This window comes from Desmodus rotundus, chromosome 3, assembly GCF_022682495.2.
Source record: "Desmodus rotundus isolate HL8 chromosome 3, HLdesRot8A.1, whole genome shotgun sequence".
Classification (NCBI taxonomy): Eukaryota; Metazoa; Chordata; class Mammalia; order Chiroptera; family Phyllostomidae; genus Desmodus; species Desmodus rotundus.
Window position 1 is genome coordinate 20,891,942 of NC_071389.1, and position 22,385 is coordinate 20,914,326.

The 22,385-nt window shown below is 53.0% G+C and overlaps 1 protein-coding gene across 8 annotated transcripts; it reads left to right on the forward strand.

Annotated features, from left to right (window-relative positions):
• Positions 1 to 318: 318 nt before the first annotated feature.
• ZSCAN20 (zinc finger and SCAN domain containing 20) lies at positions 319 to 17,232 on the forward strand. Of its 8 annotated transcripts, none has more exons than XM_053920725.1 (9): positions 4,552 to 5,377; positions 6,317 to 6,887; positions 9,870 to 10,056; positions 10,499 to 10,575; positions 10,849 to 10,933; positions 12,309 to 12,518; positions 12,608 to 12,775; positions 14,057 to 14,485; positions 15,036 to 17,232. In XM_053920725.1, the coding sequence occupies exons 2-9, from the start codon at positions 6,411 to 6,413 to the stop codon at positions 16,292 to 16,294; spliced, it is 2,892 nt and encodes a 963-aa protein (XP_053776700.1). In that variant the 5' UTR covers positions 4,552 to 5,377; positions 6,317 to 6,410; the 3' UTR covers positions 16,295 to 17,232. The 8 variants fall into 8 exon arrangements, with proteins under 8 accessions (XP_045046736.2, XP_045046737.2, XP_053776700.1 ...); XM_053920726.1 differs by having other exon boundaries at positions 14,060 to 14,485; XM_045190803.2 differs by having other exon boundaries at positions 12,309 to 12,430; positions 12,608 to 12,995.
• The last annotated feature ends 5,153 nt before the right edge of the window (positions 17,233 to 22,385 follow it).

Consider the following 22,385-nt stretch of genomic DNA (forward strand, 5'->3'; position numbering starts at 1 on the left):
TCCTCCTTATTTCCTACTGTTTCTGCTTTGATCTCTCTCGGGCCTAAAGCTCCCGATTCGCCCTTTCAACAGGCCCCGCCCCCTCAGTTTGAATGCTCGCCTATTGGGCAGTGTCATTTCCCAGAGTCTGTGGAAACGACCCGGGATTACAACAGGCCCCACCCTCACGCTGAGATCCTGTTCCGATTTGTTCCGGTACCGGCGACGTGAGAAAGTGACGCATCTATTGGCTGACGACGTCTTAAGGACCGTAAACGCGATTCACGCGATTCCTTCTGGGAGTTGTAGTCTCAGACGATCCATTCCCGGGGAGGTGTCGTTTGGACTCCGCGTCCCAGCATCCCCTGCGCGAGCCCTGGAGCACTTCCGCCCCGTTGTGAAGTGGGTGGCTCGGTTGGTGAGTCCCGGTGGTGGGGCAAGGGCAGTTGAGACTCAGGCTCTGGGCTGGAGACTTAGGCGGTGGTGGTGTTACAGGGGACCGGGGAAGGTGAGAGTGGAGAAAGAAGCTTTGGTGGGTGGATGAGTGGGAGGAGTGTGAGAAGCGGTCAGAGGATGGAGCGTCCGGAGATGGGAAGGGTCATAGAGGGGGTCGGGGATGGGGTTGGGGATGAGGAGGGAGATAGAGCCCCCTGGGAGTGAGAACCGTCTTAGATCTGTAGGGGAGGACACCGAGAGAGGTTCCAGAGGTGGGAGCGTCGTGGAAGGTCCAGGAGACCACACAGGGAAGGAGAGAGAGTTCTGGGGCCCTGGCAAGAAGTGAAAATAAGAGGGCCTGAGCTTGAAGCCCAACCTTAAAAATATCGTGCAAGTCTCTACCTGCCCACCTAGAACAGACATCTCGATTGATACCCCCTTACACGTTCTCTAATGGTTGTGACTCCTGGAACCCAGTGGGTGGGACTGGCTATTGTGCAAACCTGCACCTCTTTTCTTGTGGCTGCTGGAAGTGAATGGCACCATCGTCTGCTTTACCCAGGGGCCCTCTGATTTCTCTTGCACATTCACGGATCTTCACATCTTTCAATTTCCTTAATGTGTCTTGAATCTGCTCTTTCCTTGTCAGGGTTTTTGCTGAAGCCTCCATCTTTTCACCTCCCAGCTTGGACGAACACATTGTAGCTAGTGTGATCTATTTAACGCGCAAATCTGATTATGCCTTTGGCTTTAAAACCTTTCTTGGCACTCACTCATCACTGATAGAACTAAGTCCAAACCCCTCAGTTTGACATTCAAGATCCTTCATAAACCACTTTACCTCCTAATCCTCGTGTGCCCCACACTCCAGGGCTCCCAAGGTTTTCCCCACTTCTTGGGGAGGCTGTTTGGTTTCCCACCATTGTGCTGTTGTCTCTGTTTAGAGTACACTCCCTCCCCTCCCCATTCTCTGCCAAGGGAACTATTCTTTGTTTAAGAACCAACTCAAATGTTACTTTGTTCAGTTGCCTTAAGCAGATAAAGTTTCTTCTCACCCCCTAGCTCCCACAGAAGAACTCTTTTTACTGCATTTTCCACATTTTGACTATCATTATCTGTGGGTTTTTTTTTTTTTTTTTTTTTTTTTTTTGTCTCTTCAACTAGACTGTCAGCATCTCCAGGACAGGAACAGTTTCTGAGTCACCTCTGTTTCCCCATTGCCTAGTAAACACTTAATGAATGTGTGACTAAAGACAGTCCAGGGTGAGCTTGGCTACACAGGCTTGAAAAATGCTACTTCCGGTGGGTTTCTAGGGGCATGAGTTTTAGTCTTCCGCCTATTAAGGCTGTTTTTGCTGGAAGCTGATTCAGTGCCTACGGGAGTTTAAGCCACGGGTGGCAAATACATGGAATGTGTGCTGCCACTTCCGTTTCCTGTGCCTGGCAGACATAGCTAATTGGTCACAACACATTCATGTGGGATTTAGAGTCCTCAGCACAGTTGAATGTAGTCGGTGCTTTAAATGGAACCTATTTGCTTTCCCTGGTTTATGTCCTTAAGTGTGAGGTCAGGCTGCTTAAGCAATAGCTTGGACCATCATCAAAATGAGCTTGAAAGCCTTCGGGAATACCCAGTTTTTTTCTCTTCGGAGGTCACAGACCAGTCTTGGCCTTTCCCATGAGACTAGGGCAGACGTCTTCCCACCCCACTGTTTACTGGGTGGGCTCTTCTTGTCCACATCCATACTCACGACCCCAGGAGCCAGGATGCCTCTGAGCTTCCCTGTGTTTGTAAAGGGGTCCTGATTCTGACAGCAGCCAACACCAGTCTTCATTATTTAGGAGAATCTGTGCCCTTCCTAGGTCTTCCCGGAGGTTGGAAGAGACCTTTTAGACCACTCAGCTGAAAGGTGGCAAAGTGACAGCCCATAGAAACCTTCCAGTATGCTTATTTAATCCTCAGGGTGTTCGAAGCAATTTTGAGTAGGTTGCCAACATTTAAAAATCTAGAGTTCTGACTTAGAAAAATTAGAAGGCCCATGGACACAGAGCCAGTGGTCCCTCTGGTGCTCTGTAGGAGCCACAGTCCCCACTCCACTCATTTCCTCATTGACCACATTGCCTGGCCTCTAGCCATTTAAATTTGTAGCCACTGATTTTAATCTCCCTGTCCCTTTGCTCTACTCCCATCATACTAATTGGGAAACCCAGGCAACTGTGAGTAGGGTTGGGCAGTCCGCTGCAGTCCAGAGAGGCTGCAGAAGCCACACTACCTGCCCAGAGTCACACCGCTGATAAATGGCAGGAGAGGAGCCAGAGCCCTGATTAGCTCACTCCTGTCTTAATGTCCTTCCCACTCTCCATACCGTCTTCTCGGGACTTTGCACGACTGGCAGACGTAGAGGAGGCTGTGTGGTGTGGATAAAAAAAGACTGGAGAAGACGAGCCTGGGCTTGTATTCCGACTCTTCCACTTGCTAGTCGTATGGCCTTAAGTGAATCTTTTCCGTAGAAGCTCAGTTCTGTGTGTGTAAATTAAAGATAAGTGGGGTCATACCTCACAGGATAATGACAGCATGAAAGGTGATTGTCACATTTAGCCAAAAATCGCAGTCAGCTTGAAAAGCCTTGGGCAAGGAGCCACATAGAAACCAACGCGCTATCTTTGGATAAGCCAACCAGAACAGCTGGGTTTTCTTGGTTGCACACTAGGTGAAAGAGTTGGCTTGTGTGTAGGGACCGTGCTGTAGAAGGACGCTGCTCACAGTCAGTGGCAGAGATGCTCGAGGGAACTCGGACCAGCCCGGGGCCGGCAGAGTCGTGGGTGTCGTCACGTCGCCACTCGCTTGCTCTGCAGGAGACACGGAGTGAATGGGACTGGTGCACTGTTTAAATCCTGTCCATTCCTCGTCCTCCTGGTGTTTGTGTGCAGTTAATACGTGCGACTTACACGTCATGGTTTGGCAGCCCGACACTGGTGATGCTTCACTTGCTTGTCTGGGGGATTCGGTGAGATGATGACTGCAGAGCACTTAGCGCCAGGCCTGGCACCATGGACGCTCAATAAATAGGGTCTCTTTGAGGTTGCTGCTCCTAGCAACAACCCAGAGATTCCTGGGAGTGTCAGCACTGAGGAATGCCCTGGTCCATTTTTCCCCTGTGTGAAGCCACCCTGATGTGGGCTGACTGGGCTGACCTCCCCCTGTGGATAAGTTGCTGTTCATATGTAAGAGAGTAGCAGAATAATCCTCAGGTTTGTATTTGAAAATAACCTTTGGGACTCTCAAGTCATCCCAGAAGAAAGTACCTGTTATCTGAGACCCTGGGCTTTGGCCTGGTGGGACTACCAACTGCCTGTTTTGCTGTAGCGTTCTCTCTGTGCAGGGTACCGATTTTGCTCATTGACTGTCTCTTGTTAGGCTGTAACTTTTATGAAGGCAGAGACTGTCTGTCCTAGTTACCGCTGGCTCTCCAGCTCGCAGTACCGTGCCGGGGACATAGTGGGATTCTGCAGCTGGCTGATGAGTTGTCCTTGTGTGAGAGAGTGACACGAATGTGTTTAGATTAGTGCATGATTGAGGCTGTGGCTAAGAAAGAGATTTCATGAAAGGTTAATCTTTTTAGTGTGATGTAAATTACGGATCTTCCATAGCCTGTTAGGTTTTTAATGTACTGGCTTTACTGTTTAATAAAAGGCGACAAAACTCCCAAGGGCCCTGCTATTTATCAGACCCCGAGACGGGCACTGTGACACAGAAATGAGTAGGACATGGTGCCGACCCTAGTAACACAGTCTAACGGGGGGCTGTCAGGTGTGAGAACATGAACTGCAGTGATGTAGGGAACGCGTGTATTAGAGGTGTGTGCCATCTGCTTAGGGAACGCGGGGTTGTGATTCTTGGAGAGCAGGCATGGGCAGGGCATGGTAAGAGCACGTCAAGGAAGTCTTAACAGGTGAGGTGACGTTGAGCTGAGAGCTGAAGGACAAGTAGGAAGTTGCCAGGTGGCCATGGGTTGTGTCCCTAACTACATGGAGGTCTTTAGGACGAGCCTTTGTTTTCCATCGTCCTTGCCTTACTTCTAGACAGTCCAGTCAGATGGCCTAAAACCAAAATACCACCCTCCCTGCACTCTGAGCTCGGCTGCGACATTCCCACGTGGGAGCAGCTGAGGGCCTCCTCCGAGCAGGTGTGGTTTACACCATGTACACTTGTCGGGAGGGACACCAAGAGCTCATTTTCCCAGACCACCCAGCGTGTGTGTTGTCGGAGTTTTCGGTGTGTGAAAGTGGCAGCCTAGACGCTCACTCCGCAAGCGTTTCCGAGAGCCTCCTGTGTCTAGTGCGCGCCCTGCCACTGTGGCTGTGGGGGCGGGGAGGTGTGAAAACAAGACAGGTCAGCTATGTCCCTTGCCCTCGGCGAGGCTGCAATCTCTCTGGAGACACACATATGTACACACATCCCTTTGATACAGCCTAGCAAGTGGCAAGTGCCACAGCGATGGAAATAAAGAAGAGAAAAAGATTCCTTCTGGCCTGAAGAAGGTCATTCTTTTTCTTTCATCTAGTTTGCCTGGGAAGGCTTAATTGTACTCCTTGTTCCGTGACACATGGCTGTCAGCAGTTGGCCATTGTGTCGCCGCTCACTGAGTGCTTCCTGTGTGTGCGGAGCACGGGCCAGGCCCCGCAGGAAGCCTGGGATCTAGTGGGGTAAGTGTCGAGTATGATCTGAGTTAGGACACAGAAAACGCAAGGTGGCATGGGAGCTTGGGGCTGAGGACTGGACCCTGGGAAAGTACAGTTTAAGCTGAGACCGAACGAGATGAAGAAAGGGAAGAGGCTGCTCTCAAAGGAGACCCCAGCATGTGGCAGGGCTCAGAGGGCAGCACGATGCAGGAGCGGCAAGCCGTGCAGCTGAAACACCGTGACTGGCGGGAGCACGGTGAAGAAACGAGGTTTGGGCAAGGTTCGTACTGGATCCTGAGGGAAATGGGAGGCCACTGGAGGGTGCTTAGCAGGGAAGTGACATGGTCAGATTTTGGTCTAGTCTGGTTGTTGTGCAAAGAATGGGCCAGGGGTTGGGCAAGGGGAGTGGAGGCAGGGTCGTGAGATAAGATGCTGATCGAGTGATGAGCCTGGTGATCCTCTGGACCAAGGGGGTGGCACTGGGGATGTAAGTGGGTAGAAGGTCAGGTGGACACGGTTTGGTGGTGAGCTGGGTGAGGAAGGTCTTGGAGAACGATGACGATCAGGTTTCTGGCCTGGGTGAGCTGATGGAAGGGGTGCCTGTATTGCACAGAGAGCTCCAGGAAAGAGACAGGCTTGCAAGAGAAAATGATGAATTCAGTGTTTGACTCAATGAGTTTGAAGTGCCTAAGAGACAGTCAGGTGGAAATGTCTTGTAGCTGGTTAGATTTGGGGGTCTGGAGGTCTGGAGCTAGGTCCTGGTTGCAGTTTCGGGGAGTCACAGAGGTGAAAACTGCCAGGCGAGTAGGACAACCACGGCGGAGTACAGAGGGAGCGAGGGACTTTGCAAGGAGAGCACCTGTAGAGGAAGACTGAAGCCTTATGGCCCAGGAAGAAAGGCCTTCCAGAGGGGGTGATGTTTGGGTCCCAGCTGGAGGGAAGGGCAGACTTTGGGCATGTGTAGAGGGGGCAAGGCTTTGCAGGGACTAGGTCATGGAGGCCTGATGCCAGGCTAAGGAGTTGAGCGGGCCCCAGAGGACTTAACACTGTGCCGGTTCTGGTGTTGGTGTCAGATTGTGGCCTAACTTCTTGCTTGTGGAACAGGGGCATCCCTTAGCACCCCACTCCCCATTCAGTGGCAGTGGTGGGTATGGGGGAAGTGAGGGAGGTGAGGCTCCTGGGTCCTTCTGCTCACTGTCCTTTGTCCTTCTGCATTCAGAGCTTTGGAAAGCATTTCCTCTCCCAGGAACCTCTTGAAGGACACCCTGTAGATGCAGGAAGACATCGGATGAGGACAGCATCCAGGACAGAGCATGGCTGTAGCCCTGGAACCCCAGGCCCAGGTCTCTCCCCCACCAGGGCTGGAAGAGCTCCTGATTGTGAAATTGGAGGAGGACGCATGGAGATCAGAATCCAGACCTCAGGCGAAGGACCGTGACCCTGTCCCTGGCCCTGAGGCCTCCCGCCAGCGCTTCAGGCAGTTCCAGTACAGGGATGCATCTGGACCCCACGAGGCCTTCAGCCAGCTCTGGGCACTCTGCTGTCGCTGGCTGCGGCCAGAGATCCGTCTCAAAGAACAGATCCTGGAGCTGCTGGTGCTGGAGCAGTTCCTGACTATCTTACCCAGGGAGGCCCAGGCCTGGGTGCAGGCACGCCACCCTGAGAGCGGCGAGGAGGCGGTGGCCCTGGTGGAGGATTGGCACCGAGAGGCCCGGGCTGCAGGACAGAGGGTGAGGCAAACAGTCGGTTCTCCGAAAGTGGGCCAGGCACGGCAGCGGGGCTGCGACAAGGTTAATAATTGCCGAAATAATGATTGTTATTGTTATTGAGCAACTGACATTCGTGAGCATGACTGCCTATTGTTCTGAGTGCTTTCTGTGTATTAACTTGCTTATTCCTGTCCACAATTTCGTGAGACAGTTACTATTAGCCTAGCTTTACCAGTGAGGAAGCTGAGACATAGAAAAGGTGGGTAATTGGCTCAAGGTCACACGGGTGGGAGAGCCAGGGTGTGGACTCAGGCAATCTGACTTCAAAGCCAGCACTCATAACCACTGTTCTACACTGCCTCCCAGTGATTTGTATTGTGTTTTATACTTAACTGAATCTTTTTACATGTGGGATCTCTTTTGGTGCTTATAGCAGTGGTGTAGGTAGACAGATAGAGCATTATTGTCCTCAGAATTTGTAGATTAAACTTAAGTTCTCAAAAGCCAGGTCATTCACAAAGCTCAGTCGGTATGAACCAAGCCTGAATCCAGATCCTTAGGTTCCAAGTTCATTGTTCTGTCTACTACATGACAGATGCCTCACCTGGAAACCGTAGAAATTAAAGTACCTCTGAGTCATGAGGCTCGAATGAAAGAGTAACTGACATGTCCTGAGCGCCCACTGTGTGTCAGACACTGTTCTGAGCTTTTGATGTGTATTGCTTATCTAGTCCACCCAGCAACCCGATCAGGTAGGCACTGTTACTGTTGCTGTTTTTCAGATGGCAGAACAGAGACTCAGAGAGGTAAGTAACTTGTCCAGATTTGTATTGAAATGAAAGTATGGCGGATTTAACTCACAGTCTGGACAATTTACGAGAAATCCCGAAGGCCCATGACATCCTTTATAATTTTGCTGTGACACAGATTGTGATTCCTGCTTTGAAGCTGGTGTCTGTAGAGCCAGCCCTTTGGCCAGCTGCAGGCGGGACCAGCCACCCAGGACGCCCTGTGGCTTCCACGTGTTAAATAGCAATTCTTGTGGTTTTATCCTTAGTCACATTTTGCTGGGAGAAATCAGAGCTTTGAGAGCACATGCCTTGCAGATAGCAGGGGGCTTCTGTACATCGTAAAATATGCAGATGTGAGATCAGAGGAAGAAAGGTTGAAATTAGGTCTGTGGCTTTGCTTTTTGGATTCCTTTGCAAACTGATTGAAGATGCAGGGAGCGTCAGGGTTACAGAACTAAGTGTGAGAGACCACACCTTATTTTAGTTCCCCCCCAGCTATTTGTCTCACGTGGCAGTGAGGAAACAAGTGGAAGTCTTGGGACTTCAGGGCTGGGCATAGGGAAGGACGTGACACCCAGAGATGAGAACGGACTTAAGTCAAGCTCTTCATGATTCTGCCTCTGTGAGATGAGAGGGTTGGACCATACCAAAAATTCTCAAATTATACCCACCGTGAGCTGAAGACTGAAATAAAAATAAGGTGATGAAACCTTCTCTATAATGTATTTTTTCCTGTGACTTCCATTTTTAACTTTCCCACTTGCTCCTGAGTGCTCACAAGTGTCAGAACAAATGGATAAGTAGCTTGTCCGCTCCCCACCCCCCGATGCGTATGCTGTAGTTTATGATCTTACATTGCAAGGATCATAACTCACACACCCTCCTTCATTGTCAACAAGCATCCCCCACGGGAGCGGTACCTTTGTTACAGGCGACAAACCTGCGCTGTCTGTGGTCGCTACCTTTTGTGTAGAAATGGGGAAGAAATAGGAGTGTACATTACACAGTTGCTTGTACAGAAAGAAACTGAAAGGGTGCAGGAAAAGGGTGCTTACCTGTGGGGAGGGATGGGGGCAGAGGTGGGGCTGGGCTGTTTTCACTGAGTATACGTTTATGTATATTTTCTGTTTCTAAACCATGTGAATGTTGAAAATACCTATTGAAGACATTGAAATACATGTTTTTTTATTTTTAGATTTTATTTATTATTTTTAGAGACAGGAGAAGGGAGGGAGAAAGAGAGGGAGAGAAACATCAGTGTGTGAGAGATACATTGAAAGGTTGCCTCTCACACGCCCCCAACTGGGGATCTGGCCCACGACCCAGGCTCGCGCCCTGCCTGGGAATCAAACCAGCGACCTTTCGGTTTGCAGGCCAGCACTCAGTTCACTGAGCCACACCAGCCAGGGCTGTAATGCATTTTTAAAAGTGGAGTGTGTCTATAAGGCAATTGAAATTGTTGTATTTGGGGGGATTTAGGGCCAGGACATGACATCTGGGCCTCTACCTTTGAATTTGCAACCAACTGAGAGAGATTAGAAATTAGTTTTATGATTGATAATGCTGAATTTGGTAATGCCACCTCTTAATTGATTATTTCCTTCTGTTTTGTACATGTTCTCTACATCTCAGTACTTTTTTGCCTGAACTTCCACACTGAAATTAAAATTGCCTCTTCAATTTTCCTCTGGAGTTAAGTCCCTTATCTCTGCTTATCCTTCTGTTTTAGGAGAGATGTGCCCTTCTGAAACTTCTCTTTCATTTTAAAATTCCATCTGTAATTCTTTGTCCCTCCTTTTTTATTATATTTAGTTTTGAATTTCCTTTGCCTTCAGCAAGAATACTTAGATTAAGTACATTTAGAGTTACAGTTGCACCTGTTTTTATGCATTTCTTTGCTTTTTAATGCAGCTTTTTATCTTTTTTGGCAGCTTAAAAATTAAATAGCCTGTTTATGATGCTTAGAGATTATCTTTAATGTCACAAAAATGTTAACTCATCTCTCTGTGACCCAGACGTGTTTTGAGCAGTGCAGCCCCATGGAGACGTGTGGGTAGATGCCTCCCTGTGTGACGAGGTAGTGGGCGTGGGGGTGAGTGCTGGTCTGTCACTGATGTTTGTCCGATGGCTTTGCTGTCATGCTCTGAGCCAGCTTTGGGTCTCAAAAAGAGCCTTTTGACCTCTGGGTCACGGTTGTGCTCCAAAGAGCATTTCTAACCCTGCCAAAGTTGGTCTTAACTGACGGTTGGGAATTTTGACCGTCCGTGTGTAGGAACTGAAGTTGTGTGGAGGAGAGACCAGGACCTTGAAGGCAATGCAGGAACCTCAGGGCTTTCAGCCGCATTCAGTGGGGCGCTGGCCTGAGAGACGGACCCAGAGGCAGAGGGCGGGGAGTCCATTCCCTGGCCGTCCCATGCAGCTAGACACCAGGATGGCGCCCACGGCCTTTAAAGAGAGTGGTGAGTACCAAAAATCAGCAAACACCAAGGAAGAGGGTTGCGAAGGAACCCCTCCATGGGCAGGAGGGATGTACTGAATTCAAGGTAAGGGATAGAATAGTGTCTCTTGGGCACACTGAGAAGTGAGGCACGTCAGCGTTGTTAAAGAAGATGAAGCTCCCAGTGATGTCAGCCTGTCCCCTCTGTGCTGAGTCATGCAGCGGGTTCACGCTGGCACTGGGGCGAGGCGGGGCTCTAGGAGCTGGGGCTGGCACCTTGCACGTGGCACATCACTCGAGGCAGCTTAGGCACTAGATTCTCTCTTAGGGCAGGAAAAGGGGAAGTTTGCCTTGGCTGAGGGGTAATCTCGGTTGGACACAAGCAGGGCTTTTGGAAAGCTGGACTGGGGGGTGGTTCTCTGGCTACCAGAGCTCGGGTTTCAGAGACTTTTTCTTCTCCTCAGCTGTCCTCACTCCCCGAGTCCCTACTCTCCCAAAGATGGGGAGCGCTGGAGATTGGGAGGTGGCAGCTGAGTCCCAGGTAAGCTGCTATCTGTTTTCCCTTACCTGTCATTACTTCTCCTGTGCTTTTGCCCCTTTGCTCCAGTCCTTTCTGTGTGGCCTCCCTCAGCCAAAGGGTGCAGGGTGTCAGCCTCTGCCCCCTCCGCCCATCCGCTAGGCCTCTCCTTGGTCATGCTGCTCCTTACGATGCTCGACTCACACACAGTACCACTGTATTCCCATTACCTTCCCTGGGGCCTGGCGGGGTTCCCAGGCTGTGACATTTGAGGTCCTTCTTTTGTACATCTCACAGGAAGCCCTGGGGCCTGGCAAACATGCTGAGAAGGAGTTTCACAAGGACCCTCCAAGAGATAGCCGTGGGAATGGCATGTCCCTGGGTAAGGAATAGTGACTGCTGAAGAGGATGCTGTGTTTCCGGTGCGCGCAGTTCCCAAGGAGCGTTTCATCCTCCCTTAAGATGCGTGCCTCTGTGAATCTGCGGAATGTCAGACGTAGGAAGAGGCCAGGCTTTCTGTAGCCAGCACTGTGGTGGCAGGGATGGAGTGTGGGGAGCATGTCGCGTGGACGGGGGCGGGCAGTTGGCCTCCCAGAGCCTGCCCCCAGGGCTCGTTCCCTTCATTTCCCCAGTACATAACCGGGGCGCAGGGCTGGGTCCCGCCTGCCGTCTCAGAAGTCCAGGCTTCTCAGCATCAAACAGGATCCATCTCTTGGGGCACACTGGTGAACTAAGCCCACGCAACTGATGTGCTCAACCATAGCGAGAAACGCACATCACAGGGTTCAACACACGTGAAGCCCACGTGACCCGCACAGACGCCTTTGCTGTGGGCACATCCTCAGAGGAAGCCGAATAATGGCGCACTGCTTCCCATGGGAGCTTGGGAGTCAGACACCTGGGTGGGAGACAGAGATAGGTCTCCCTCACCCCTGTCGGGGAGGTAAGGCACTAGAAGCTTGTGGGTCACTCGCTCGACAGTGTGAACCCCCTTTTACCTGTGATGTCCAGTGAAAATCGCGTTCAAAGAGGCGAACTTTGCAAAATGCTGAACTAGATAATCTTTAGGTCTCTTTCAGCTCTAAGCTCTTTTTCTAGTGCTCTTCAAATGTTTATGTAATTACAGACTTCCTATTTTGTTAGGGTTGGGTGCTGTTGGGACAGCAGTCCTTTAAGTGTAGCAAACTGTTGTAAAAAATGAGAAAATGTACCTTCTCACATTATTGGAAGTGCAGAGGAGGGTGCACTCCAGCCGCAGCGCAGATGGGCTTGGTGGCAGCGTGGTTCTTCCTGTCTCTCTGCTCTGCTGTCCTCTGTCCCAGCTTTATATTAAAGCCATTGTGTGTCACGAGTCGAGAGATAGGTAGATGCCAATGGCAATGGAAGCCACACGTTTCCTAGTAAGAGAGGACTCACACCACACACACATACATACGGAGAGAGAGGAAGACCTTTCCTTCAGCCATTGAATTCATTCTGATCGGGCCAGTTTAAATCCGACGCCCATCTGCGGACCACCTGCAGCAGCTTCCTTCTTGTATGATGTGTTTCATAACAGCTGAAAAGCAAATGAACAAAGCGAACAGGTGGGCGAGCATTTCTGGTGAAGGGCTCCTGTGGCCTTTCTCTAGCCCTCCGCACATTCGATGGGGTTAGCGTGAGGGTTTTCCATCGGCCTCTTGCAGGGAACCATGTTTCGGGTGCATTTTGGACAAGCACTCTGCTCAATGAATCATTTCTATCATTTTTTTATATAGGGGCTCTAGTTTCAAAACCAAATGTCATCTCCCGGCGAGAGCAAGGACCAGAATTTTGGGGTTCAAGTCTTAAAAATTCTGGAAAGAGGAACACTGCAGATTGCGGCCTGGAGAGTGAGCAGGTAAAAGTGGCTCCAGCGTTGGCCTGGAGGGACTCGAAGGCCTGGGAAGAACACCACCAGTGGGACGTGGAGGACACGAAGGTGTCAGGTGTGCACTGGGGCTATGAGGAGACCAAGACTTTCCTGGCAATTTTGAGTGAGTCCCCTTTCTCTGAAAAGCTCCGAACTTGTCACCAGAACCGCCAGGTGTACCGGGCCATTGCAGAGCGGCTGAGGGCACGGGGCTTCCTGCGGACGCTGGAGCAGTGTCGCTACAGGGTCAAAAACCTCCTACGGAATTACCGGAAAGCCAAGAGCAGCCACCCACCGGGGACCTGTCCCTTCTACGAGGAGCTGGAGGCCCTGGTGAGAGCACGGACGGCCATCAGAGCCGCAGACGGGCCAGGCGAGGCTGCGGCCCTCCCCAGGCTGGGGGATAGCGATGCGGAGATGGAGGAACAAGAGGAAGGGAGCTGGGAGCCAGAGGAAACAGCAGAGGACTGTAATGGTGATGACCTGGCCATCGATGAGTCCGTCCGGGGGCCCAGGGTTCCGGGGGGTCCGGCTCTGTTCCAGAGTCGTGTTGGTAAGAACACAGGCATTTAATCAGATCCAGATTCCAGCCCTCCTCCTAGCCAAGCCTCTGCTCCCCGAGTTCAGGGTGCAGAAGTCTGGACTGATGCTACTGGAGTAGGGTGCTGAGTTCCTTCAGTCACCCTCAGACTTCTACTCTCTTCTGAAACCAGCTCTCAACTTTCTTAGCTATAGAGACAGCCCTTTTTAAAATCCTAAGGAACCTTAAAGAGCTAATGCGGTGTTTCCCAAAGTGGGTATGCGGATGATCGTAGGTGTTTAATGTGTGTGAACACATCAACCATGATTTCACAGGTCGTCAGTTTAGGTAAAGAAAACACTGAGTGAAATACTTAACAGCAGGAGTCACGGCAGCGTGTAGTTGAGTGATTGGTGTTTGGGGAATACCCAAGTCAAGGTCAGAGTGGGAGCACTGCAGCCTGGGGGGTGAAGCATCGAATCTCAAGGTCGAAGGGATGCAGGGGCCGTCAGGGTTAGAGCCCCAGGCTCCGGCCTCCTTTTCTGCAGTTTTCTCCCCACGCTGCTGCCTCCCTGGCTGCATCGTGTACCTGCCCAGGAACCGAGAGCAGGCCACTTTCTTTTCCTTTTTCCACAGAAGAGGGAAGGGCATCTGCAGGTGGAACATTAATGCGATTATTTGAACTTCCTTTATGTCTTTAGGGAGCCTCAGTTCCCACGTTTGTTACAGGAAAGTTCATGAGCATAAGTAGAGGACATGTATTGAATGGCTAGAGAGAGTCTCTTGTACCCCAGTTGTAGGCCTTTCCCTGAACCAGTCAGCTGAAGCCTGGGGAGTGTGGTCACCTGGTATAATGTGGACACGTAAGTCCTCCCCTTTAGCCAAGACTCATAGAATCTCTTCAAAGGAGTGGGGGTGGGGGAGCTGTGGCATAGCCCTGAGAGGCAAGGGTAGGTTCTTTGTTGGTGCCCTAGGTACCTGGACAATTTCTGAGGTGCCCGTGTTCTAGGCATTTAACAGGCAGGTGACCCCGACCCCTGATGACCTGGACAAGCATCTTTAAGTCTCACAATTCTGAACTTTGCTCCTGACAGCAGGTGTGCACTGGGGCTACGAGGAGACCAAGGCCTTCTTGACCATTCTCAGTGAGTCCCCATTTCCCGAAAAGCTTCGCACCTGTCACCAGAACAGCCAGGTGTACCGGGCCATTGCGGAGCGGCTGTGTGCACAGGGCTTCCTGCGGACACTGGAGCAGTGTCGCTACAGGTTCAAAAACCTCCTGCGAAGCTACCGGAAAGCCAAGAGCAGCCACCCGCCAGGGACCTGCCCCTTCTATGAGGAGCTGGACTCACTGGTGAGGGCTCGGACTGTGGTCAGAGCCGTGGGAACCTTCAGGGAGGCAGTGGGTCTCCCTGCATCGGGGCGGAGCAGTACAGAGGCTGATGACCCGGAGGCCTGGGCTGAGGTGGCAGGTGAAGATGCCGTCAGAACTCCACCCCCGTGTCCCAGAACCCCAGACACTGGTAAGCATGGAGTAATGGGATGTCCACAAAATCTGCAACACGCAGACAGTGAGGGAGCCATGCTCGTTATCTTGTCTCTGGACTAAACCAGAAGGGAATTGAATAGGAAAAGTAGATGTACTTTGCTCAGATTATGTCCATCTTAGTGTGATCCTTCAATGGTACAAGCAGTGAGATCTGGGTTTTACTGGGATTCGTTTGTGCAGTCGCAGAGTTTATTCAATCTCAGGTGACGTAGGACGTGCTGATGGTACTGGGAGGAGGAGGTGTTCAGTATCACGCAGTGGGATGAGGGCGCTGGCCAGGGAGACTGGCTGGCTGGCCGTTTTGGCGGGGTCCGCAGGTGCCAGACTGTTCCTCAGCTTTGCAGGTCAGAAATGTGTGTATGCACCAAAACTTGACCGATTTCCTGTTGGCCACATTTGTAAGATATGCCGTATAAAATATAAGATGCCAGTTCACGTTAGCCAAATTCAGAGGGCACAAGATGCAGATACACGCATAGACACTAACTAGCGAATGAAGAAAACATTTCTGTTCGCTCTTTCAGGGTTTGAGATGAGGCACGAGGATGACGACCAGAGTTCAGGGCAGGATGCTTTTGAGGATTGGCCCGGCGCGTTATCAACACGAGCTACAGAGGTTGCCCACTACCCTCACCGTTTGGAGGGCGACAGTGAGAATGAAAATGAAGGGGAAGAGCAGTCAGGAAGTCGACCGCAGGAACGGCGGGAAGGATGCTCCTCTGAAGAGGACTTGGAGAGGCTTATTGACCATCAAGGCCTGTACCTTGCAGAGAGACCCCACCGGTGTAACCCGTGCGTGAGAAGCTTCAGTCAGACCTCCCCCTTCATTGCCCGTCAGCGGACACACGTGGGTGAGAAGCCCTTCCAATGCCTCCAGTGTGAGAAAAGCTTCAGTGACCGCGCTGACCTCCACACCCACCAGAGAATTCACACTGGAGAGAAGCCCTACAGATGCCTCGAATGTGGGAAAGGCTGCAGTGACCGCTCCAGTCTTGTGGCTCACCAGACGGCCCACACAGGGGTAAAGCCCTATACATGTGGGGAGTGCTGGAAAAGCTGCAGCCAGGGCTCAGACCTTCGGAAACATCAGAGAGTCCGTTTGGGAGGAAACCCTCACGGCCGTAGTGAGCCTGGGGAAAACTTGGCCCGAAGCAAGTCCGTTGGTGCTCCCTGGAGGAACTTGTCAGAGGAGACAGCTCCGGACCAACCTCCAAGTGCCAGTAAGACCTTGAACTCTCTTGGACTGCACAGCACCAACTCAGGGGAGAAACTCTATCAGTGTTCTGAATGTGGAAGAACCTTCTCCAAGAGCTCTGCCCTCATTAGTCACCAAAGAATCCATACGGGAGAGAAGCCGTATGGATGTGCTGAGTGTGGGAAGACCTTCAGTAAGAGCTCCACGCTGGCCAACCACCAGCGCACCCACACCGGGGAGAAGCCGTACAAGTGTGCGGACTGTGGGAAGTGCTTCAGCGAACGCTCTAAGCTCATCACGCACCAGAGAGTGCACACGGGGGAGAAGCCCTACAAATGCCTCGAGTGTGGGAAATTCTTCCGGGACCGTTCTAACCTCATTACTCACCAGAGGATTCACACAGGAGAGAAGCCCTATAGGTGCAGAGAGTGTGGGAAATGCTTCAACCAGAGCTCTAGTCTTATCATTCACCAGAGGATCCACACCGGGGAGAAACCCTACAAGTGCCTGGAGTGCGGCAAAGACTTCAACAACAGCTCCCACTTCAGTGCCCACCGGAGAACCCATGCAGGAGGGAAGGCGTCATAGGCGACAGCGCCCCCCATGACAAAAGAGATAACTGTATTTAAATCTCCCAAGATTATGAGATGTATGATAGAAGAACACATGCCCGATTTCTAAGCTTCATATATACCCAGGGAAGTTAATCTTGATACAGTCCAGGTAGTGTGGAAGTGAACTACAAATGCTAAGGATCCAGACTTGAAGGCACTTTTCTGAAGTGTAATTTGTTTCTCTCCTGCAAAAAATCTACACTCAGTCCTCAGGCCCTCCTCACATTTGCTGCTGTTGAAGGGCTTTATCCGTGTTTGAGCCAAACTGATCACGTAGGGCGTCAGAGGCAGTTCAGTGGTGCTGAGCAGTGATTCCAAACCGCACTGTGCCTTTGCTCTGACCACGTGCACGCACGTCCCGTCAGTACCCACGGCCCATTGCACATTCTCCTGTGTGGCAGCGTTTGGTGCGGCATGTCCTCCGAGGAGGACAAGACTCTGGTGAGAGGGTGTAACTGAGAATGTGGCCTGGGGCGGCCACGGTGGGCTCAGCAGAAAGTAGGAGCGACAGTTACCTATTACTCATAATATGGAGTCATCGTCTGCAACAGCAGAAACGGCCGGTACTTACCGAGCGCTTGCCCTTCAGCAGGCTCTGCGCTAAGCACTTTATAGACACGGTCTCTTAATCCTCACGACAGCCCCGGGAGGAGGTGCTCGTGTCTCCCCACTGCCCACGAGAGAAAAGCTAGGCTCGGGAAACGTAACTCACGTGGGTCACACATCTGAAAACGGCAGAGGCAGGATTCAGCCAGGTCTGCCGGTCCAGAGCCTGAGCTGCCCTCCCCTCCACAGTGAGCCCCTCTCCCCTGAGGGCAAGCGGCTCGGGAGCCAGGGTCCCAAGGCGCTTTGTAGACTGCGTCCTGCTAAAGCCCCTCTGAGTTCTGGAGATTAAAGGGCTCGGGATACTCAGAGCTGGCAGTGTGTGTGAGCAAGGATGAGTGATGACTGAAGCGCTCGATGCGGATTTCTGTCTTTGCTGTCGTGTGGTGAAAGAGGCAGGCAGGCTGACGTTGGGAAACAGGTAGCCCAAGTGATGTTTCTTCCGATGAGACGCTGCTTTGGCTCGGGAAAGGGGTCTAAGAATTCCCCTTTGCTCGGGGAGCCAGTCCTGCCTCTCGTTACCTTTGGGTAGATTGTTGAGTTAACCCTTCCAGAAATAATGGCCTTCCTCGCCCGTGCTCACTCGTCCCTGTGTCTTTGTCTCCCTGGCCCTTTCCCTTGTGGTGCGGCGGAAGCTTCGTTTCTGAGCGCCAGGCCCAGGCGGAGGCGGGAGGGAGGTGGGAGCAGTGGGTGCGGTCCCTCCCAGACCCACCCCACGCTTTCTGGATGTCGGCCGTTAGGGCCAGCCTCCCACACAGACAGGCTAAAGCTGAAAGGTTCACTCACACGGGATGGTTTTCTGCTTTGCAGCATAGGAGGGTTTAGATAGGTGGACCAAGGACTTTGGTTTCCATTGGATTTCAGAGGAAAGTCCCTGTCCCGACATCCGCCTGTGACACTGGGGTGCCGTTCATGCCCTGGCGCTCTCGTGGACTTGGGAAGGACCTGTCAGACAGTGGGTGTGGTGGAACCTCGACGAGGGGGCTTTCTGTTCACATGAGAAGAAGGCAGTGGAGAGATTTGCTCTCCTGCCTGTGGAGATCGCTCCTCTACCCCATCCTTGACTTCCCAGGAACCAGTTAGCTTGGGACCACAGTCCATGGGCTCCTTCCCAGCCCACCTTTCTTGACTCATGTTATCTCTGAGGGCCGGGGTTGTGAGTGAGCCCTGGACTGGAACCAGCAGATGCCAGAAACTGCGGTAATAATGCCAAACAGGGAACCAGCCTTGGGAGCTGAAAGGAGGGTCCTGAAGGAGAGGTGTGCGTTCCAGGGAAAGCACAGTGGCCTGAAATGCCATGGATTCAAGGTGAGGGAGGGGACCTTAGTTCTTAGCACTATTGGGGTGTAGATGGGAGGCAGGGAGGGGTGGGAGCTGAGGTTGAGGGGGAGCTGGGTCAGGGTCCCAGAGGACTTCATGTCTGAGCGCTGTGTGGACAGCAGGCCAAGGGCCACGTGGTCAGAGTGACATCAGGACCTGAGAGCGGAAGGGGACTTGGGTGTGCTGCAGTCGGGACACTGTGGGGACAGCAGTGGGATATTCCGGTTTGGGGGGGCTCTGAGCTGGGGAGTGGCTGGGTTTGAGAGGGGATGGGTTCCAGCGGTTCCCGAGGCAGAGTTGACAGCAAAGGGAAGCCAGAAGTCCTTGGTGACGGTGTAGAGCGTGGCATTGGGTTGGGAATGCGAGGAGGGGAGAGGATGGGGCAGGACGTGGTAAGTTTGGTTTGTGACACTTTGAACTGGGGGGGGCCCAGGGGACGCCCATGCCGCAAGGTGCAGTCAGTCTTTGGATATCTGGGCCCAAAGCCAGGGCGGGGCAGGGGGTGGGATAGGAGTTACCTGGTGTGTGCAGTGGTCAGACTCGTGAGAAAGGGAGTGTGCTCAGTCACAGAACGGGGTGGGGGGCCAGGATGGAGCTTGGGAAGCACCAGACGGAGAGGAAGACGCCCTTCCAGGAGATGCAGAGCGCTCTTCCCTGCTGCCTCCTTCCTGTCGCCTTTTGGACCCCGCTTCCATCACTGCTGACGCCCAGTTCTCAGGGTAGCCCTGCATCCTCGGAGCCTCCACTGTGGAGGCCACGCTGAGCTCTGGAGAAGAAGAGGGTCTCCCCCCACCCTCGACTGTCAGTGCCCCCTGCCTTGGGCGTGTGCCGGTGTCTCGTGTTTCCGGGGAACAACTTTGATGTTACCTGTCTCCTTTCATGGAGCTCTTACCTGTGGGTTCGGCCGTGAAGGCGAGGGCAGCGTGGGCCAGGAGAGAAAACGGGCCGGTGGACCCTCCCCGCATACCTCCCTGCCTTTGGAAGGGGTCTCTTCTCAGGTGGCTTCTGTGTTTGGGACCCATCCCTTTGCCAGGGTCCCAGACGTCCTCCGGCAGGTCTCTGCTGCTCGAATAAACTGCTATCTGGTGTAGCACGTCCTGAGCTTGATTAACGTGCGTCTGCTCTTGGGAAGTGGACTCCAGAGGCAGAGTGTGTGGGCACTTTCTCGGCCTGCGTGGCCACAGGCCAGACCTGGCCATGGCAGACCACAGCGGCGACTGCCGCCCTGGGAGGGTGTGCCCCTGGGCCGCACCCCCTTACTCAGCACTGGTCCTCCACCCGAGAAGGGCACTGGCTCCTTGTGGGGGGGGGGAGTGAAAGGCACTCTGTGGAAGGGCCCGCTCCACAGACTCCTCAGCAGGCCGCAGACCAGCGGGAGGGCAGGGGAAGGTGCTTTAGACAGACACCCAGTTTTTCTTCAGCCTTGGCCCCAGCTGCTGGGCTCATGGTTGTAGCTGCCTCAGCCTCAGTGTCTCCCATATCCCCCTGCCTGAAGGCATGCAAGGCAACTGGGGTCCCTCCATGCTGCGAAACAGCAGTCTGGGTCCCTGGGCTCTCCCTGCCCCATTCTGCTCTGGGGACCCCTCCCTCCAGTGGGGATAGCTCTCCGCTGTCAGGGTGGAGAAAAGTGTAGTCACTTGGTGGAGAGCATCTCCCCTTGGGGACAGGGTGCAGAGTTTCTGGAGTCGTGAAGGCAGCGATGGCAGAGGGGCCGAGGGTGTTGGGGGCGGCCCCACGCCACCCCGGCTGCCCTGCGTCTGTCTTTGCGCTCCAGATTTCCGTCCCATCGCTCCATTTGCTCGTCTGTTTGTGTTCTTACTGCTGTGTGGATGCTGATGACTTCCAGACGTCTCCTGCCCTGGGCGCCCCCCTGAGGAGCCCATCGCCTGCTGGACAGCCCTACTTTGGTGACTCCTGGGCCCCTCCAGGCGCCATGTCCACCTGCTGCCACCTTCTGCCACCGTCCAGCACATTTTCATACACACGCAGGAACCCACAAACGTTCCTCACACAGCCCAGTGAGCCTTACACATTCAGACTCCTCTCAGACCCTGTCCCTGGACACACCTCTCCCTCCTAAGGGCATTTTCTAGTTAGGCTGCCGCTGTCCAGCTGCCTGGGAAAGGCTTTTCCTGAATGGAGTCGGCACCTCCACGTAGGCAGGGTTAGTCCTGTGAAACATCCACTCACCTCATTTTTGCCCCATCCTCTTTGGACCTCCCTTAGTCCCCCTCCTCTCAGTAGCAAACGCCAGTCTGAAGCGCCTGCCACAGTCCGCTGCTGGAGGTTGGCACTGCGTTTAGTGGGGGGCCAGGGAAGCTTGACAGGAGAGGTGGGGTTCCAGCTGGGCCCCGGATCCCGGGGTGACAGACACTTCAGTCTCCCATCCAGCTTCCGGCTGTTTCTGCACCCCACCATCTGTATCGCCACTAGTATACCCACAGCATCGCTCCCCCACTCTGATTTTAGGCAAATCTGGAGTTACCTCCAAATGCACATTCCGGGCACAGGGGTGTCCAACCTTTGGCGTCTCTGGGCCACACTGGAAGAAGAAGAGTTATCTTGGGCCACACATTACATACATTGTGACACATAATCACAAAAAAATCTCATAATGTTTTAAGAAAATTTATGATTTTGTGTTGGGCAGCGTTCACAGCCATTCTGGGCTGCAGGTGGGACACCCCTAAAGGCACGTTCTCCCTCACCTGATCATCCCGCCCACCACCCCTCCCTGCGGCCAAGCAGGGACCTCTCGTTTCCTCTGGTGCATCTTCCACCTGGTCCAGGTCAGGAGCCCTCGAAGGAGCCTGCGCCCCAGGGACCCCATCCTGTGTTGCTTGGGGGAGCAGGCAGAGAGCTTAAGAGCCCCCTCCTCAGTGTGTGGTCAGTTCTCCCATTTCTCAAGGCTGAGCTGCTTTCTTCAGAGTCACTTGATTTACATCAAGAGCATCAGAACAGCCACGGGCAGGCTCCGGTGAAACACTTTGCCTGAACCTGCTGTACAAGGGGAACGGGGTCCACGTAGACGTTGCTCTTCGCATCAGGGCACACGCAGCGATTCTCTTCGCCTGTGAAGATGATTCTGATCGCGTCTGCCATCACGAAACACTCAGCCCTACAGTCGCATTTGTTTTGACACATTCATCGGAGGCAGACACCTGGAGGGTGGGGCCACGGGCCAGGAGAGTGAGAAAACAAGTCTGTCTCCAAGGCTGGTTCTGGTTCTGGTTTGCATGTGCACCACCGTTCATCTGAGTCCATGGAGGGGAGGGGCCACAGAACTCTCCTGAGACTCACTGGGGCTCAGGAGCCCAGCTTTGGTGCCTGGTGACTTGTGACACAGAGGGGAAAGCCTCTTCTCCCCACCCCCCCACCGGCCTTGCTTCCGTGTCTGGGGAATTCGTGGCCAGAACGGTTTCTGCGTGTTAGAGGCAGCGGAGCCCAGCAGGAGGTGCGCAAGGCAGTGTCCTCCAGCCGGCGGTGAGAGGCTTCTCTGAAAGCCTCCCTGCGAATTGTCCCTGGGGGGTCAGGGCAGGAGAGCCCCTCGACAGACAGAACCTTGATCATGACCACGTGTGAGTGAGGTCCCAACCCCACCCCCCTCCTGGTTTCCCAGAAACCGAGGCAGCGCTAAGGCCAGCCGGGCTGACCGGCACATACATGAGACCCTGGGGGAATGGGGAAAACACAGGGAAGCCCGACCTTTGTGATCGATTTTGGCTTCTGACCACGGGATTAGAGTGGTTAAGTTTTGGCCACCAGGGGGCCCAGAAATTGAAGGTCTTGCGTGGTTTGCGATTTGTGCACCGATCCCAGGCCTCAGTTTATTTGGCTTTCTTCTCACTTCCTTATCCCTTATTTTCCTATAATGCTACGCACGTCTCTTAAAGCTAGTCAAATCCTATTTTGGGATGAAGTGAACTGATAATTAAATTACATTGATTAAGCTGCCAAAAAAAAAAAAAAAGAAAGAAAGAAAAAGAAAAAGAGAACTTGTTTTGGATCCTCTGGCATCTTCCTGGTTACACCAAGACCTTGGAGGAAAAGAGACGGCAAGTCAGTGAGCCCCGGGGAGGCTGCCAGGGAGGATGGCGCCCCCTGGTGTCCCACTGCCACCTGCCTTTCCCTGTTCTTTTGGT